The 18,877-nt window shown below is 41.4% G+C and overlaps 1 protein-coding gene across 1 annotated transcript in view; it reads right to left on the bottom strand.

Moving 5' to 3' along the window:
• Positions 1 to 2,937: 2,937 nt before the first annotated feature.
• TEAD4 (TEA domain family member 4) overlaps positions 2,938 to 18,877 on the bottom strand; it is a 40,213-nt gene continuing 24,273 nt past the window's right edge. The window contains exons 6-11 of the mRNA XM_009078723.1: positions 18,618 to 18,673; positions 17,723 to 17,853; positions 16,619 to 16,792; positions 7,382 to 7,522; positions 5,816 to 5,968; positions 2,938 to 3,176 (exon numbers count right to left, since the gene is read on the bottom strand). Coding sequence (XP_009076971.1) covers positions 3,063 to 3,176; positions 5,816 to 5,968; positions 7,382 to 7,522; positions 16,619 to 16,792; positions 17,723 to 17,853; positions 18,618 to 18,673 — 769 coding nt within the window. The 3' untranslated portion in view covers positions 2,938 to 3,062. The remainder of the gene's footprint in view (positions 3,177 to 5,815; positions 5,969 to 7,381; positions 7,523 to 16,618; positions 16,793 to 17,722; positions 17,854 to 18,617; positions 18,674 to 18,877) is intronic.

The raw sequence follows: 18,877 nt of genomic DNA, 5'->3' as shown, positions 1-18,877 counted from the left end.
GGGAACCATTGCACCAAAGGCTAAAGCACGTGTGTAATATTCAAGGAAATAACGATCCTTGGGTCTAGATACTGAAGGAGAATGAGATTTAAATTCAATCCCTACCTTTGCCTCTAGGCCTACCTACATGTTTTTCTTGTTGGCAATGTGAGCTTAAGAAGTTCCCACCCCCTCATCACAGATAAATGAACTAATTCAAATGAACTTGTCTTACCTGAAGTGTCTCTTTCAGCTTTGAAGTGAAGATGAGGGGAGGGCTCCTGTCTCAACCTAGTTCATACCTAGGGCCCATAATCTGTTGAGACTTATCTCAGAATATTATCTTTAAGTGGAATCATTTCAGTAATTGAGTTTGACATGATTCCACAAGCAGATGTAGCTGCACAAATGAGGGTGGATAAACTGAAGCATGTGGATTAGAAAAAAAAAAAGGGAGCCACGGTTGAATGGAAGCTTCTGAGGTGCTTCTTATGCCTCAGTGTTGTGGCTGTAATGTGATCAGGGGAATCAGCTTTTGCTATTTTGTCCTTGATTTTACAGCAAGTTCTAGGCCAAGATTAACATTTCCGTCATTTTTGCCCCAACAGAAATTAAACTTGTAAGACACCCTTGATATCCCCATTTGTTGTCAGTCCTTTAGAGTTCAATTTATCCTTTCCTCTTGAAACTAGGCCCTCTCTTTTTTTATATATGCTGCTTTTTAGTGTTTGCTTTCCTTTATTTTTAGCAAAATTGCAGCTGGCTCTCCGTTCTGATGTACTGTCTCATTTCTTCTGGTGAAATTCCAAGAAAGGAAGCCTTGGGGACAGACATTTACAATCCCTTCAGTCTTTGAAGTATTTTTGCATGTATCTCACACACTTTGCAAGGGTACAGAAGCCTTTTAGTCCAGATCAACATTTCCAGTAGTCCTTTTGCCTCACAGCTTTATGAAACCTTCTTCATCTGGTAGCCTCCATAACAGTGAGATCTCCCACTCACGTGAATTTTCTGTTGGTTTCTATGCTGAGTTTGAAAGGTAGATGGGTGTCTCTTGCTGACCCTGGTTATTGACACTGAAGAGCTGTGAACTCCAAGAGCAAGAGGCTTTCATTGCTATTAAGTGAAAAAATTAGCTGCATGAGTGTCCCTAAATCAACTGTCCAAGGATTTAATCTGCTCCTCAGCCTGTTGGCTTGTGTTCATAGCTTTGACAATATCCTAAAACTCTGCTAATGCAGTTTTATTCATGATCAGCTGGTGGACTAAGTGGACTTCTAGGGCTCATCTCCTTCCGGGACTACTCCATGGGGTTTGCTGTTCCAGTGTAAACCTGCAGTGGCTTCATGCAAGGCACCAGGCTCACATTTTCAGGAGTGTACTGATACACATCACAAGTAATTTTCCATCACTGAAGACTTTCTCTGCCCTTTTTCTGCACAGGTTTTATTTCAGAACATTGTTGTCTGCTTTGGCCAAAAACACTTTTCCCAAGAGTCAAGTCTTTTTTTTATTAGCGAGTTTTCATTTGGTTTGTTGTTTGCTCCACGCATGGGTCAGAGATCAGGAAGGAAATTGTGTAGGGCTGAAATAGGCAGGTGCATGCATCAGTAATGGACTGTAGCCAGCTGGTGCTGTTCATACCTACGTGGCCAACGGGAGGGGCTGGTTTGCAGAGATGTACTTAATTCAGTCCTGGGTGTTTTGGTCACCTGGCTGTGACTAGCAATAACACCTGATGGGTGGGCAAGAGCAGGATGTGCTTGCATGGATTTTTCATGTGTAGGACAGAATATCAGGCATTTCAAGATGTTTTGTTTTCTAGGTGTTTACTTGGCTTGTCTTTCTCCAAGCTTGACTGATTCTGATTACCAGCCATGCAGATCTTACAGAAAGCTCTCGGCATCCGTGTTCTGTATTGCTGTTTGGAAGTCAGTTCTTGAAGGCATTTTTTTGTCTTGGAGAGAGCAGGCAGAGCAGAACTTCATGCACAGGATGAGGTGTAGATTTTGCTTAATAGGTGCAAGCAGTTTCTGTCTGTTACTATCTACTTTTGACTTCTGCACAGAGAAGGTTAACAGCACTAGCCCTGCACAGCCCTTAAAAGCAGCCTCTGAGAGTTTAGGGTCTGCAAGGCTGGGGGGAAAAATACTTCATTAGATAGAAAAAAATATTGAGCCCTTTTCCCATAACAAGGACCAAGCCATTAGTAAACAATTATTTTTCTGGTGCACAAGAAAAGAGCAGAGTCTAGCTCCCTGAGTATCATTAGCTGTGCAGGGAGAACAGAAGCAAAAGCAGCAAGAATTATTTTAGTCAAGTTAGCAGACTTGATACATAGAGGAAATCTGCTGGGCAAGACAACAAGATTTAACATAGACATTTTTCTAAGCGTAACTTCATTTAAAATGCAAAAGAAAGGTTGCTCTCTCACTATCATGCATGGAAGAGAGGGAAAAAGTAACCAGCCTCTAACAGAGGAAGGTTGAATGAGCCTTTGACTGCACAGTTGCTGATGTGGACAGCTAGACAGGCAGCTGTGTAGGATGTATGTGCAATCTCTATACACATGCACATGCTCACACATGTCTAACTGACACCTATATAAATGTATGGTAATCATGTCTGTGCATGTGGATGTATAATGAATGTATATGAGTGCACACGCACAGACCAGATGTAGCATGAACATTTTCAACTGGTTCATATGTAGTCAAACTTGTGGAAGCTGCTGCCATTGCCAGTGCCATACCTGTGTGCTCAGGTGCATACCACTCCTTTTATGTGGATGATTAAACCCTGTGTGCACTCTGTGGGAAATACTTTTCATGAGATGCTGTTTGTGGTGAGCCCCTTAAGCAGTCATTTGCCTGTTTCTTTGACTCCAAGTCTTTTTCTCATTTTCACAAACCTGGAGATAGAAACTTGACTCCATCAATCACAAACCAGCTCAGAGGTACTTTTCTGAAAATACACAATATCTGCAGTTTATTTTTCAGTTTGGTATGAGGGGGCAGGGGTTGTTCAAGCACAGGCTTTTTTCTTAGACATGCATTCCATGGACAACTCAAGGCAGAGAGTCTCTAGTCCTTCACCAGCCGGTAGATGTGATGTTGGGCACCATGGTCACTAGTTGATACTTCAAAAACATATGCTATGCACAGCAAAGTTTCCTGTGTGTCCCTGTTTGTCACAACCTAGACAGAAAAGAAGAAGCTGAGATGGTAACTGCTGTTTCTCTGCTTACATATTCCAACACATTTAACATAGAGCAAAAAGTCAGTAATACACAAAGAACAGAGAAACACAGGGTTGATACACAGCTTGGACACCACGACCCCCAGTCTATGTGCCCACACACAGTAGCAAGGCACTTTTGCAGCATCAGAACTACAATGCAGTGAAGAGACAGGGAGATGAGTCCACTGTGGAGAAAAGAAAGCTGTGTCCAAGCAGTGACCACATCAATGGAAGCAGGTCCACTAGGTCCTCTGCTCCCTGTCGCCTGGTGTTGCAGATTTCAGCAGAGGGAAAGTGTTTCACAAAAAAACTCTTTTTGCTCTGTTTGTTGGGTATAGAGAGGCCCCCTCCTGTGGCACATCCACTCCTGCTCACATATATGTTGATATATCACAGCCACAAACAGTTCTTTCTCTCCATCTGCTCCTGCTTGTCAGTGGTAGGCACAGACCACAAGGATTACAGAGTATAACTCATTTCACAGGAGACTTATAAGTTTGACATTACATTACAGCTCCCATTCGATACACTGTAGACATTGGGAGGATAGCTGCTACACTCATACATTCTTACAGAAGCTCCTTTTTGCCATTTCTTTTTCTATGATCCCTCAAGAACCTTAACTTCTCTACAGTGTGACTCAGTGTCAGCAGCATGGTGAAGGAACAGTGTTGTCCTAGTTTCAGAAGCTTGCACTGCATACACTGTGTGGCAGGGACAAGGGAGATGTTGCACCAGAGCTTCTAGCTCAGCTTCCCTCTCTCTGTCACTGCACAACTTTGCACATATTTGTCATCTGACTTTGTGCAATAGCTGAAGTTCTTTCCTGCTGGAGAAGATTGATTGTCAGCAGTAGCACCAAACTCAACTGCAGAAGAAAAACATACTAGCTGAAGGCTTGAACTGTATCAAAGCCAAATTGTTCTTGTGAAAACAGAAAGAAAATAGCTGTTTTCAAATTTGCATATACATTTTAGCAGTCTGATTTTGGTCTGTTCCATTTTCTTTTCTTACTTCATGATTGGGTTTGCAGCTGAACTCCTTTCTTCCGCAGGCTGTGATGAGTTATACACATCCAGGTGTGCTAAAGCATCAGGCCCTTTTCTGAAAAATGGGCTCTGAAATCTTGGGAGCGCTAGATCCAGAGCAATTTGCAAAGCAAGATAAATCATGCTTGTGGTATTAGGGGTATCTAAGCTCAGGAAAGGGTTGAGAAAAAATATAATTAGATTTGCCTCAGAAGTTGGTAGTGGGGACTGAGAACTAGCAATATGCCTTACATTATGCATTTTTCAGCTCTCCATCGGGGAATGAAAAATGCTCAGCCTGCTGCTCAGGGAGCAGGGCTGCAAGGCAATGTATAAAAGGATGTGCCAGCACCCACGAAACATGACTCCCTGTGACAGAAGGTAAGGGAAGGACATGAGATTACTCAAAACATAAAGCCCCAGAGGAAGTATAACTATATGACAGCTTTTCTTCGTATAATTTATAGGAAGTGCTGTCCTGAGTGAGGAATGAAACATGAAGAAAGCAGTTACAGTGTTCCTCTGTACAGATTACAGCACACAGGCCTTCCTTCTCTCTGTCCATGGCCCCTTCATGCTTTTGCTCATCTAAAAGAACTCTCAGCATTTATTATACTCCTTTCTTCTAGGTGTTTAAGATCTTAGTATAAACATGAAAAATTAAACTTCCTAAAGCCCTGTGAGGTATAGTATTGACCTTGCATTTTATAGCTGATATATGAGTCACTGAGCAGTGAAATGAGTCGCCTGAAGTTTCACAAGATCTCCAGAGAATGGAATGAAGACCACTTGATTTCCATTCCTTCATACATCCACTAGCATCTCTTCGACTTATCCAGCCTCAGGTTCTCTGGACAAAGATCTGTGATGCCTCTTGTAGAGGCCTCTTATAGGCATCACAGTCCCTTAGAAAAATCCACCTTTTAAGCTGTCTATCCTCTTCCCAAATTTAGGCTGCATCTGAGCCTGGAAAGCCTCCTGGTATAATGAAACACTAATGCAAATCTAGTTGCTGCAGCCTTGCAGTACTGTCCTACCTAGAGGTTGCAGTGATTCATGAAGGTATCACAAAGCTTCCCCCCGCCACATACCCCTTCCTTTACATGCCTCCTTATTCTTTCCAGGTGCAGGATGGTCTTGAGGAAACTACTTCCTGCCTTGCCCCCATTCTGATCAGTGAAGAACTCTTCCCATGACAAAATTTTATAGCCACTCAAAATGGGCCAGGGCACAAAAAAGACCTCAGCATTTGTCCAATATCGGAATGAGCATTTTTCACTGACTTTTTTACCGTTCTCCTTCTTTTATCTCTCTGCCTTATGAGATCTCCCTTTATTTTTCTTCTTTCCTCTCTCTTGCTCAGGTCTCTCAAATTCTTCTGCTGCTTCTCTGCATGAATTACTGTCTCTAGAGCACCATAAATGGTCTTAAGTGCAATACACACGAGTGATACTAAGTTAAATTAGATGCTGAGCTGTAAAAAGGAATCTGCTTTGACTCACAACAGTGAACTCCTGCATGGGGCTTATATGTTGCCAAGTTGCAACGAAAGCAGTTGAAATTCCCACCTGTAAGATAGTAAAGTTCTCCAGCACACTGTTCATCATATACTTCTCAGGAAGGTGCTTGAGTTTATGAATGAAGTTTATCATGTATTCGCAGAGAGGGGAACGGTGAATACGATAGGAATAGTGTCCATTTTCATAGCGTGCATACTCTGTCTGCAATGCAGAACACAAAGGGGGCACACATGGGGTTATGTTGTCACATTAATCACAAAAAGTGATTCAGAACAGAAAAATTGCAATGGCATTTTCAAATCATTTTACCAACAGTAATGAGCTGATTAATTATTCCTCTACAGTACTTCACACCAAGGTCAGCCCCCTTGAGCCCTCCAATCTCTGAAGCTTGATTTTTTTTTTTCCTTTAGGACAGTGGGTTCCAGCTTACAAGCAGCAATCTGTCAAGGAGCTGTGAATGGTAACTAAGAGGAACAGACCAATTGTCAGCTATACTACGGTCTGAATCTCTCCTGGAAGAACATTAGATGTGAATAAACTGAAAAAGTTAAGAACTACTACTTTAGCAAGACCAGGAAGCTCCTAGTAATGATGTTAATTGTATGCTCAAGATGATTCACAGCTGGAAAGGACTAAAGCCTTCTGGTACCTGTGAGAGAGAACAGTTTCTCTGCTCCCCTTAGGAGAGGATCTGGCCATGTAATACAGAGGGATTTTTTTTGTTTACATTCAGATCTTAGCTCCTGTATATTTCATCTTCCTTTGAACGGAAGCTCAGTCTGGATTCTACTATTTCACAGCAGACCCTTAAATGCCTATTACCTCCTTTCACCTCAGGAGTTTGGTCTCCTTTCCTGTGCACCACAGATACTTTCCTCTGGCCTATCCCATCTTGTAAGTACACAATCAGACTTCAGGCATGTCTGTCATGTGACTGGTGATGGGTCTTGGGGCAGGCAGCTTGAACTGACTGCTGACATGAGAACACCTGGTGCTCTGCATCTAAAGGCTCCTGGAGAAAGTGAGCAGCAGGAAGCAAGTCAAAGCAGCTCACTTAGCAGCTGAATGTGGCATCAGAAAGAATTTCTTCAGTGCCAGATATGTGCATAATTATGCAGCTCCCCTGCTGCTCAAGCTGTAAGACAGCACTAAGAGCAGTCTCATAGAACTGTAAGATGACAGTCTGTAAATTATTAGTCTATTAATTAAAGGCTATAGTCTATAAATGATCTGTTTGAAAACACTGATGAGAATGAGGTGTTGCCCATTTGTTTTCACCTTTCTGGACTACAAAACAAGGGTCCAGGTTTCCCAGCTCTTATTTGCTCTCCCAAAAAGAACAGAGAATCACCAGAGCTAAGAGTCTTACATATTTACATGTCTTCAGAAATTGAGATTTAAGGAAAAAGTAGCAAACACTACCAGACCTTCAATGAAGTCCTGAGACAAGGCCATGTTGCAGGCTGGAGTGATCTTACACCTGCGTGTTTCAGAAATATGGCATCCACCTCCCTGATAACACGAAGCATTAGATATATTTTGCCTTGAGATACATGCAGGATGCAAATACTTGAAGTGACAAAACAGCAGCACTAGGTGTCTGCTCCTTACCTCTACTTTCTCTACCACCTGCTTTCCAAAGGAACACACTTTGGTGGAACAGGTAATGACCATGTTTTCTGGACTCTCATATTGGCTGGAAACACCATAGAAAGATCTGGATTCATCTTCAATATTGGTGTTCAAATCAGCCTGCCAAATAAAAGGGAAAAAATAGATGCTTATCAATAGATAGTCGTGGCATTTTTGCACCATTACTTTGTGTAGCCAAGATAGTAAGGTATTGGGAGTCTCCCAAGCACTGTAAGCAGATCAACATGCATCAAGCAAGCAGGGAAAATCTTGATAAAATGGTGGTGGGCGTTTGCATACATATTGGGGAATCTGGTGGAATATAGTCTTAACATTTGAAACATATGACACAGCTTGGAGGTACTCAGAAAGCATGTGGAGAGCAGACAGGAGGGCACTGCAGAGACAGAGCAGCGCAACAGACAGGCTAGATCAGGCTGCCTCATTGAGGAAGGAAACTGTAATAAAGCATTTCTACCCAGGCCAGGTAGGTAAAGGTAAAGAGACAGCAAAGGAATGTGTGAGTGTACACACACACACACACACACACACACACACACATACACACACACTAGGCTCAGGTACTATGATATAAATAATATAAATAGACAGAATACAACATGAGGAATGTAGATTGCTGATGGATCCAGCCCAGTTACACCTGACTGCAGAGCCATCTCCATTAGCAGCCACAGCTTTCAAATGTGGTGCCTAAGGCTGACCAACCGAAGTCTCCCTTTGGGACACAGCTCCTAAAAAGTCTGGCTGTCTGAAGCTTCCACCAGGGGTCATTCAAACCACAGTTAAGAAAAGAAGAGGCGGTTCCCTTAAGCTCTGGAAACAACGGGTGTGAGGGAATGCCAGGCTCGGTTTCTTTCCTTTCAAAACTGAAAGGCTAGAGCTTCTCTATGCTCCCCAAGTACAGGTGCTAGCCCACATTAGCAGAAAAGCAATGTTCGGTTTCCACAGACTACTTCAGACTATTGTGTTCTTCGAGCTGAACTGAGGGCAAGAGGAAACTGAATAAAGTGTTTTCTTGCTACATTGGATACAATGTGAATAGGCCTGTATTAGCTGCCATTCTAGCACGTTTTGTTAACCAGTGTCATTAAAGGTTTTTTATTTGACATCTAGAGCAGCACTTAGGATAAGCAATGGTAGCCTTGGAACTGGACCACCACAAAAATTAAACCCCTGCTTTCCTTGTCATACAAAACACCTGTCTCTTCTCTGCCATGAGATAATATTGTTAGCTTAGTTGTCTTAAGGAGCAATTTCACAAAAGGTTTAAGTCAATACAGAAAGTGCCTGTCCAGCCTTCTCTCCATCTGTAGATGCGTGAGCTTGCTGCTGCCTTTGTGACACCACAGAAGTTGAGGACACAAAGACTGCCTGTTTTGATAGCAACACATTCTCAGGTTGACTTGAGTCTCTTGTGAAACTCCACCTCAGAGTTGTAGTTTGATAGCACCAGGCCGGTACTGACCTCAAGAGACAGCAGTCTCACTATTCCAGAGCGGTTTGTGCCTCCGCATTCCTCCTGTACTGACACACATGTTTCTGTAACTGTATTATAAGACTCACTGAGGACTTGCTCAGCTAGTTCTCAGTGGGATCAGTTCCCTGGCCTAATTCAGAAGCAGTTGTGTGTGTTAAAACAAAGACCATGTGTTGGGAGGATGGGCAGCAATAAGGAAAGCAGAAGGCAGGACTGCTTTTTCTAGTGAATGAGTGTGTGTAGCTGCAGCAGTAACTAGTAATCTGCTAGAAGCCATACTTAGTTTTCACTCCTTTCAAGTTAAAAATTTGGTCCCTAGACAGTCAGCCTAGGCCATCTCTGTACCACAACACAGTGATTGTCACAAAAGAATTCATCAATTTTCCAATAGTGATACCAAAAGCACTGGCAGGAAAAGCAACCGTGTAATAATGTGCAGTATTTCCATTCTATCCAATTCCCACGGCTGTTAACTTGCCACTTTAGGTGTGTGAAGGAGGAGGTGGAAGAGGAAACAAAATAAACCATTCCCCCATTTATTTCGAAAAAGTCCGTTCCATTTTTCACTTAGCGCAACACTGAGGCATTGCTGCCATTGTGCACACATATTTCCACCTAGAGAAAAACTACTGTCTGCATTAGATAAATGATGCCACAGGAGATTCAAGCAAACACACCAATAAAATCCAATTACCGTGACTTTTTTTTAAAGTACAAACTCAGAAGCAAGTGATAGACAGACTTAGGATAGGGGTTTTTTGTGAAGTACAAAGAGCAATACATCTCTTGGGTTTTCTCCTAGACTAGCAGTTGTAGCATTCAGAAAATTCTAGTGGGGCAAAGATTCGGTGCAGACAAGATATCAGAATGTTCCAGTGTTCACATCAATGCTGGCAACATTAGGGATGGTCACAGCTTTTAGTCTGCTCACTGTGCTCTTAACTGAGAGCATAACAGAACAGAACTTGGAAACAACAGCTAGAAGAAGACTGGAAGGTTATACATTGCCATGACCATTTAAAATTATTGTAAAGATATGTTATGCTCCAGTGATTTGTCTACACTGGATAGTGTATGTGGGCAAATCCAAGCTACCTTTACCTGGTAGCACAGGTATTAATAGGAACAAGCACAGGCATTACAGACTTCATAATTCAGGATGCCAAGTGAATTATGATCATGCTGAAGTCCTTGATGTCAAATAACTGCAGTTATGCAGCTACTTTGTTTGCACCACAAAGGTACATGTATTAGAACAGTAGCCAAGCTACTGTATTTCGGTTTTGTTTTTTATTGATTTGTTAGAACAGTAGCCAAGCTACTGTATTTTGGTTTTGGTTTTTATTGATTTTCTGTAATAATGTATTTTAATACTGTAATACTAATTTGCGCATATTGTTTATTTCACCCACACTCCAACTGTCTGAATAAAGATTAATTCCTTCCCTTCTCCAAAGAGGAACTAGAATAAGAGTCCTTCAAAATATTTTTCAGCTATTTCCCTCGGGACTGATAAACACAATGTATGGACCCAATTCCGCTTTTCCTAAGAAATTGTCCCACTGAGTCAAAAAGAACAAAGGGTCAAGGCTACAGAGGCTTGGTTGTACCACTGCTACATAAACATAGCAAAGGCTCTCACTGTAGAACCAGACAAATATTTTCAGGGTCTCATAAGTAAAGTTAAGGTTACATTCCCCTAAAGCCTTATTGGGAAATTAAAAAATAAATGCAGTCAATATGAGGCAAAGCAGAAAGGTCCTAGTTCCACTTCATGAGGAAAGCTTCATTAGCCCTAAGAAGCCACTTTAGGTGCCTCCACAATTTGTAAAGTCTCTCATCAAAAGGCCAGGCTAAAATTTCACAGATAGTTAACATTTAATTAATCAACATTAAACTATTTGGCAGTAGACAAAACTATGGTAATACTGTTTGAATTAAAGAGTCATCACCATTCACTGACATTTTGTACAGTCAGGTTCCTGGAAGCCCTGTTGCAGCGAAGCAATGGGCTCATGTTGGAGCTCCCTGACATTTACACTGCACCTTTTATTCTAAAGATTTTCCCACATTATGGGCTAGGACTGTCAGACATAGGGTGGTCAGTCATCAGGAGTTGTGTACCCACCTCCTGTCACCTCTGAAAATCTCAGGTCATAAAATACATGCATGGAATTTCAGCAACACCAGGGAATGACAATAGCAGTTAGCTCCAGTTCACGTTTACATTAGAATAGAGTTGCAGCACCCCAGGCACATACTGCTGGCCTTACAGCTGCAACTGACTTACAGCTGCTGGTTCCCACTCTCTCAAGTAAGTTACTACCTCTGTATCAGAGATTATTTAGCGTACACACATCTAGTCTTGAACTATTAGCAAACTGGTTTATTCATGTAAACTGAAAATGGCAATAATGCACATGAGTATGAGACCAAAGAAGCACTCAGGAGTGGAACTCCTATCTGTTAGCTTTCCCTGCTGTGGAGATGATTACCTCTTGAAGGGAGACAAGGCAGAAAATAGTTTTTTAAACCCTTAAAATAGTTGATTACCTAGGGAGACAAGGCAGAAAATAGTTTTTAAAACCCTTAAAATACTTAAAAAGAAAATTGAGTTATCTGCCATAGCCAAGTTAACTTCTAAATATCAACTGGATGTTGAGGTAATTCACTAATGGATGCAGTTAAACTTCTCAGGAAGACAAAGTCATATTGCACACCCTGAGGTCTCTAATAGCCAAAAGAGCTACTGCATAGGGAGACAAGGCAGAAAATAGTTTTTAAAACCCTTAAAATACTTAAAAAGAAAATTGAGTTATCTGCCATAGCCAAGTTAACTTCTAAATATCAACTGGATGTTGAGGTAATTCACTAATGGATGCAGTTAAACTTCTCAGGAAGACAAAGTCATATTGCACACCCTGAGGTCTCTAATAGCCAAAAGAGCTACTGCATTTGAAATAACATCTAAAACCACTATGGCCTCCATGCCTAGATTCCTATGAGCTCCTCACAACATCTAGTTTATCAGGACTAGAGACCACATTGCACCTTTGGGGGAAGGACTCTTCCTTTCTCTTCACTTTCAAAGTTTCTTTCTCTAATGGAAACTTTGTGTCAAAGCACATCCAATCCAGGGGTGAGCACCCAAGGTGAGCAGAGAAAGGTCTGATTTACTCTGTCCAGAACCTTCCATCCCTCAAAGATGCATGGGAATAATAATGACTATGAATCAAAGGAAATTCAGCTTCCCAGCACTTCATCAAGCAGTAAAGCTAATCTTCACTTTATAGTCTGGGAAAGGAAGGACTTCTGAATATGTAACTTGATATGACTAGAACATAGGTGCCTCAGCTCCTCACTGACAAATGCCCTAGTACACCCAACAAGAAGTGAGATAACCCTTGAAAACATTTCTTACCCCAAACCAGGTAGCCAGAGACATAGGCAGGATTTAGGAAATCTCACTAGGAGGGGCTGAGCCACCTTGCCCCCCAGGCTTCTACTAGCCACTACTAGCAATGGGGTGGGACTGTGGCAGGGGCAGCATTCAGACTTGTTGGGTAGTGTCCAGCACTCAAACAGCTGTTCTCCGTGTCTTTAAGGGCAAAGGTAGACGATCAAATAGATGAGGCATATTACAAGCTAAATCTGAATTATGAGCCACCAACTGGACCACACTACTTTATCTGACAAAGTCAGGGTTCTCACTTTCTGGTCAAGAAGTTCTAGATGCAAAAACCTCTGCACCCTCTGGTATAACAGCAATCTGATGTATCTGGGATGTAATCAACTTACTGTGCAAGCTCAGCACCAATGACAATCAATCAATAGCTTGCCTAATGACTTCCAAACATGCTGAAACTACAATCACTGAGGTATCTGTGATACAGCACATCTCAAAGATCTACATATTGCATGCAAGAGTGGATCTGCCTGCTTCAGGGGAAACATCCGAGATCTCTTCCTTTCCAGAGAAGTAAGCAGAACTTTTAAATACCTACAAGGCAAGACTGCTAGATGGAAGAGAAGGGATTTGTTCAGGGAAGGGCATAGTAACCCTCAACAAGTTAGTATTATTTTTTCTTGGGTTTTTTTTTAATCATATCTATGGTCTGAGTCTCTTAGAAGCTGAAAACAGCTGATGACCTTGAATGTATCACTTAACTTCTGCAACCCCAAGAAAGAACTACAGAAAAATTGGCATTGTGCAGTGTCCTAACCATATACTAAGCTATGATTTTTGTCTGTTCTTTGATGAGAGTGAGTTTTGCAACTGATTACCGAGAAAGGCCTCATTCCCAATAGGATGAGCCTGTGAATCAAAGTTTCTCTGAAACTCTTGACAGCGGGAAATGTGACCTTTGAGAATCAGCCTTCAGCTTATCTGAGGCTTTGAAAATCAATGATTAGACAAGAGTCCAAATGGCATTAAATGCCATGAGAAACCATAGCTTGCTGATATCTTGCACACAGTTCCCATGTGGTCAGTGAAAAGGCATATGCTGAACAATTCCTTAAGAACAGTCAAAAACTTACACCACTGCAGCTTGAGGCTCCAAAGAGAAGGGAAGGGGTGAGTTTCCGAGCCTTGCCCACCTTGGACTGTGCTGTTTTTACACCCAGAAAATAAATTCCCTCAGGAATACAGTCTTTCAATCTGCTTTGTCCTGCCAACAACCTCTATACTGTTGAACCCTGGAGGGAATAACTTCAGTGAAAGAAGTGCCATTGGCAGAGTCCCCTGGACTCCAGTCAGCAACTGGAGGTGGTGCTGGTGACTGCAGGTGAAACAAATGGGCTGGCAGATACATACTCAAAAAATGTGCAAAGATCATAAAAATCTCTGCTGCTAGCTGCTGTCTTGTTTGCTGCCTCAGAAAAAATACCAAGGACAGAACGGACACAGGGACCAAATTGCCATCTCCTTTCTCCATGCAGCTTCTGCCAGATCAGCCTTGAAGGCAGACAGTGGGCAAGGCAGAGTGTCAAGGGGAAATTTCACTGCTGCTGTTTTGACTATATTTGCTTACGACAGGAGAGAAGCCAAGTGCAGGACAGTAGTCTCCATCCCACCTCTTCAGAGCCTTCCACAGAAGTATATTTCATTAGCTGGAAGAAAGCACTCAGTGATTTGACTGGTTCAGCTTGCCTATCACCGAGAAGAAATTATTACATATATCTGTCATTAGCAGGACCGGTCTCTCAAGAAATTCCCCTGATTTCCCTCTGCAGATGGCTGCTCTGGACAGAGTACTGCCTGTCCTGAATTCTGGCTTGTAATTTTCCTTCTGTCTTCCACTAAGAGCCTCACAACTTCTGAAAGCTTTACGATGCAAGTGTACCATTCTACTAATGTGCAAAGCCCTGAAAACGCCTCTTCCCCTAACTATTAATAACGATATATATAGGAGAAGTTCATGGGGAGAAGCAAGTAACAGGTGGTAGAGATAATATTACACTGGAAAAGAGCAGAGCTGCCACTGCCCATGTATTGGGAGGCTAATATCTCACATTCATTGTCATATGTTAGAATGCACTTGAAGCACAGAGAAATGTCATACACAACCTGCCAGTTCAAGAGTTAGTTCATTGTACCAAATTCCCAATGTCAAAATCAAGGAAGAATTGCAAACACTATGTTTCAAACTAATTAACTTTTAACTATTAGTTATTGTGTAAATAATTTAAAGCATCATTGAACAAATATTAAGAAATCTCTTTCTCAGTCGTAAGTGCTATTAGTGATGTCAAGAAACCCCAACCCTGGTGTTTAGTTAGCCTTCTGGTGCACAACGGATCATCTGGTATATTCAATGCTTAGTGCAGTAATGGCAGGTTCCTGCTTCAGGTTCTTCAAGCCCAAAACTACATATATACGAACCCAACTTCCTGATGTTTTCAAAGTCTTTGTCACCTGCAACCACTACTTCAATTCAGAACCTTTGAAAAATAAATCATACCTTCATGTCTCCAAACACCCCCTCAAGTATATGATTCTCATCATCAAGTTTATCAGTAAGCTGCTTTTGGATAATACCTTTATCCAAATACAGAATTGCAGAGCCCCACAAATCATGTATACATTGGAATAAAGGTGTTTTAAATCCCATGTCACATCTCTTTATGCAAGCCAAATTCCAGTGAGTTGAAACCTTCCGAACACCAGACACCTCATGTGGGCCCAGAAAGAGTCCAACTTAATGACATTCCACTACGTAAATCTTTCAAAAGCCTAACATAGGTTGGTCTGACATGATGCGTATGCCACATTTCTCCTTCTGATATTTAAAAACCAAATTATCACAATCCCCAAACAGAACCACAAAAGCAGAAAAGAACACTGTCAGTTTTGATAAATAAAATTATTGCACCAGACCACAATTTCATTATGATTTCTCCTTCCTTAAGCCAAGGAATTCAAGAGTGTTTTATTCTCTCTATGCAACATTCGCTCCTGAAACTTCCAAAGCACACAAGACAATCACTACCCAGATACCTCGAAAGGGTATCCCGTCAAAGGATATACATCTCAGCAAGGTGCTGCTATCTCTCTCACCCAGGACAGGGCAGATCTTTTGCCTTTTGCTTTGACCTTCCCAAGGTGGTTGTGCTTGGACAGAGGCTAATCCCATGAGGGGCCCAGCTCAGAGTCTGCAGCTAGTAAAATTATGTATCTCCAGGAATCACTAGCAACCAATGCTTTAAGCACAGACACTTGAGCAGCAGACTCCCATTCAACATTCTCCAACTCATTTCTGGAAAGGCTAGGCTTGGGACAACTGGGAAATTGAGTTGCATCTCAAGGCACTTAACTCTTCCTTCTGAAAGCACCATGTAAGAGGCTTTCTAGTGCCAGTTTGTATGAGGAGTATGAGATGCGAAAACTTATTTCTCGTCATCTCACTTCTGACCCCAGGTTGAATTATAAGTGGTAAACTCAACGTGAAAGTCTCCAAATCCCATTACACATTCCCTCAGCCATCTAGCATGCAACTGCCACAACCTGCTATTATTTTAAATTTTGTAATACGTACAATAATCTTGATTAAAAAAACTATTTTCTTTGTACCCTGAAGCACAATGGCACAGCTTTTGCAAATTTCAGCTAACTCACAAAAATTCAAATTGAGTGACTAAGCTTTTGCCAACCTGATTTCTGCCAACTTACCAGAAGTCATTTCAGTAATATATTATCAGCATAATCCAATTTCATGATATGTCTCTCTTATCTTTTGTCTGTCCTAGTGCCAGCAGTAAATATGCATCTGTAAATTACTAGTACTTGGATAACACAAAATGCAGGTAATGAGACAGGAGAAGAGATGGAAAAATACTGCTTCTGACTGAGAAGTTACTCAACACTGAGAGAAGGGAACACATAAGAGTGCACAGAGAATAATTTCCTCTGAATTATTCATTAATATATAAATAAAAATTCTAAAGGGCTCAAATCAGCATTAGCAAATATAATCTTCAGATAGTGGTCAAGAACAACTCTAGACATCACAATGTGAAAGATATATCTTACTCCAGGCCAGAAAGTGTGCCTTGTGTAGTCAAGGAAAGATCTCCAGTGACAATTATGGCTGTATTAAGTTGCCTGCACGAGGAAAATTTGTTGGGAGGCAGCAGTCTTCTAACAACTAGTGAGGTCACCACTTTTAAAGTGAGAACTTTATAGCAAATGGGTACCCTAAAACGGGTCCTTCCCTTACCCAGAATTTGACAAGGAAGAAGGCATTAGCTGGCCCCCTTTCAAAGAGCTCCTTCAGGCCCCCTTTTTTCTCAGGGAACTTGTCATAGATCTGCCGGATATCCACCGCCTCGAGGTAGGGGTCATTGTAGCTGGGGCTTGACTGCCCAATATGCACAAAGAGATGTTTGTTATACTGCAAGAAGAGGAAAAACATGGAATTAGGAAATCATTCCATACCATTCAGTACATACTGAACATTCATGGTTCTTCACAGAAGACTACTGGAAGTCACTGAAGATTTTACAGCATTTTCTGAAAGAGCAGAAATATTAACAGAAATATTTCTGCTAATACTAGCTCATGCCGTTCTTTTCTTCCTATCAATGCAACACAAATACATGCTTCTTGCTTCTTTGAAACATTATTGTTGGGTTTTTTTCCCTATATTCACTCCTGAACTATTGCCTCATGCTGCTGCTAGATAGTCTGAAATAACCTGAGCTACCTGACACGGGTCACTCAAACATCAATGCTCCTGTCCTACGAAGAGCTACCTGAAATCCCACAGCAAAGAACCAGCCAAATAATATCTTTTCAGAACTTTCCTATCTCAGCCCATCACCAAAGTATGTCTCAAGATGCAGTATCACAAGGCTTAGTGAGACAGGCAAATCTTACTACTTCCATTGTGAAAACACATTGATGTGAATTCATCTCAGTTGCCCCCAAATTTGAGTTCCCATCTCACCAGAAAAATACGTGGGTTTATGTGATCTTATCATCATCTTATTTGGGATTCTATATTGGAGTCTATCTTCCAAGGCTGAACAGGACAGCTGGAATAGCCTGGCAAGGGCTTATGATCTCAGTGCCTTGAGCTCTGGAATGTGAACATCCAAGGCTCTGGAAAGAGAGGCCAGAAGCATATTGCACAGAGCTGACTCTGTCACTATCTGTCCTCTAAGAGAAGGATATCTGGTGTTTCCCAAAGAGGGCTTTCTATTCTCTGAAGACCAATGAAGCAAGTATTTCCATACACATACAGTAGCATAACATATCTGTGATGAACAGGAGCTATCTGAAGACAACAAATTGAGGGGTGGAAGTCAAGTGTGTATCTTACTGTGTCTTGGTCTTGTTGTTGTTCCAAGAATGCAGAGAATTCTAACATCCAAAGTTTGGAGCTAGCAACCCTTCGTCCTTGCCAAGCTGGTGCTGATGGGGAAGGCGAGAGGCCAGTAGGAGACTCAAACCCTAAGCACACAGGATTTATATAATAAAATTTGGAACGAGAAAAGTTGGCAATAGGTTTCCAGTAGAGCACCTGCTTTCAATGCTGAATCATTAAATTTTCTTATTACTTCATTTATCATGCAAATATATCATCCACAAGATCCTCAGTCTACCTGTGCCCCAAATGGCTCTAAATGGCTTATCAGTTACCCTCTGCTAAGACAGCACTATCAGAGTTGGTAATGACATAAAAGACTATCTACCTGGTCTTAACACCAGAGAAAACATGTTCAGCAATCGAGGACCTAGCTTGAGCCCCAGAGGAGCAGTGAAATAAACCTTTTAGTATCAAAAGGAAGTGTCACCATTAACCTCTCAAAATGGGGAAGATGAGAAGGATATTTGTTGTTCCACTTAATGAGAAATTAGAAGGCACTCATGTTATGATGAGGAATGGTGTACTAGAACACGTAGCATGGTACAAGAGAAGCAGAGATACATAAACTTTTATTTTTTGCTGAGCCAGGAGGGAAAAAAAAACCCACACAACCAACTTAAAACAGGAAAAATAGTTTTGTAAAATCAGACAAATTTAAAAGCTTCAGCTCTCTCAGTAAAAGAATGGAAACAGATGATAAGAGGAAATCATATAAAAATTCATTTTTGGCTCATTGAAATGTTTCAATGGGTAACTCTTTAAATTAATTTTCTAAGTTTTTAAAGTGCTAGCTGTTTTTTAAGTTGGAATATGGTTTCAAACCAAGGAACTACATTTCCTTACCTACCTGGTAATGGAAGTGGAGGCTGTACAGGATAAGGTTGTTGAGAAAAAGGTTTCACACTACAGAAGTACATAAAGAGAGATGGTTACTTTTAAAAAAGCAAACACACAAAACAAACAAAAAGTATTATTGAACAACTGTTTATGCAGATTAGATCAAGCATTTCTCCTGAGGGAGAGAGTGGCATAAGTGTCTTTTGGAAATTATCTTTCTGTGTGGGCAAGAGAGGGTCAATGAGGAAAGACTTAAAAAACAGGAAGGGG

This window comes from Acanthisitta chloris, unplaced genomic scaffold, assembly GCF_000695815.1.
Source record: "Acanthisitta chloris isolate BGI_N310 unplaced genomic scaffold, ASM69581v1 scaffold2417, whole genome shotgun sequence".
Taxonomy (NCBI): domain Eukaryota; kingdom Metazoa; phylum Chordata; class Aves; order Passeriformes; family Acanthisittidae; genus Acanthisitta; species Acanthisitta chloris.
Note: the sequence above shows the minus strand (reverse complement) of the source record. Positions and strands in the feature narration are given on the sequence as shown.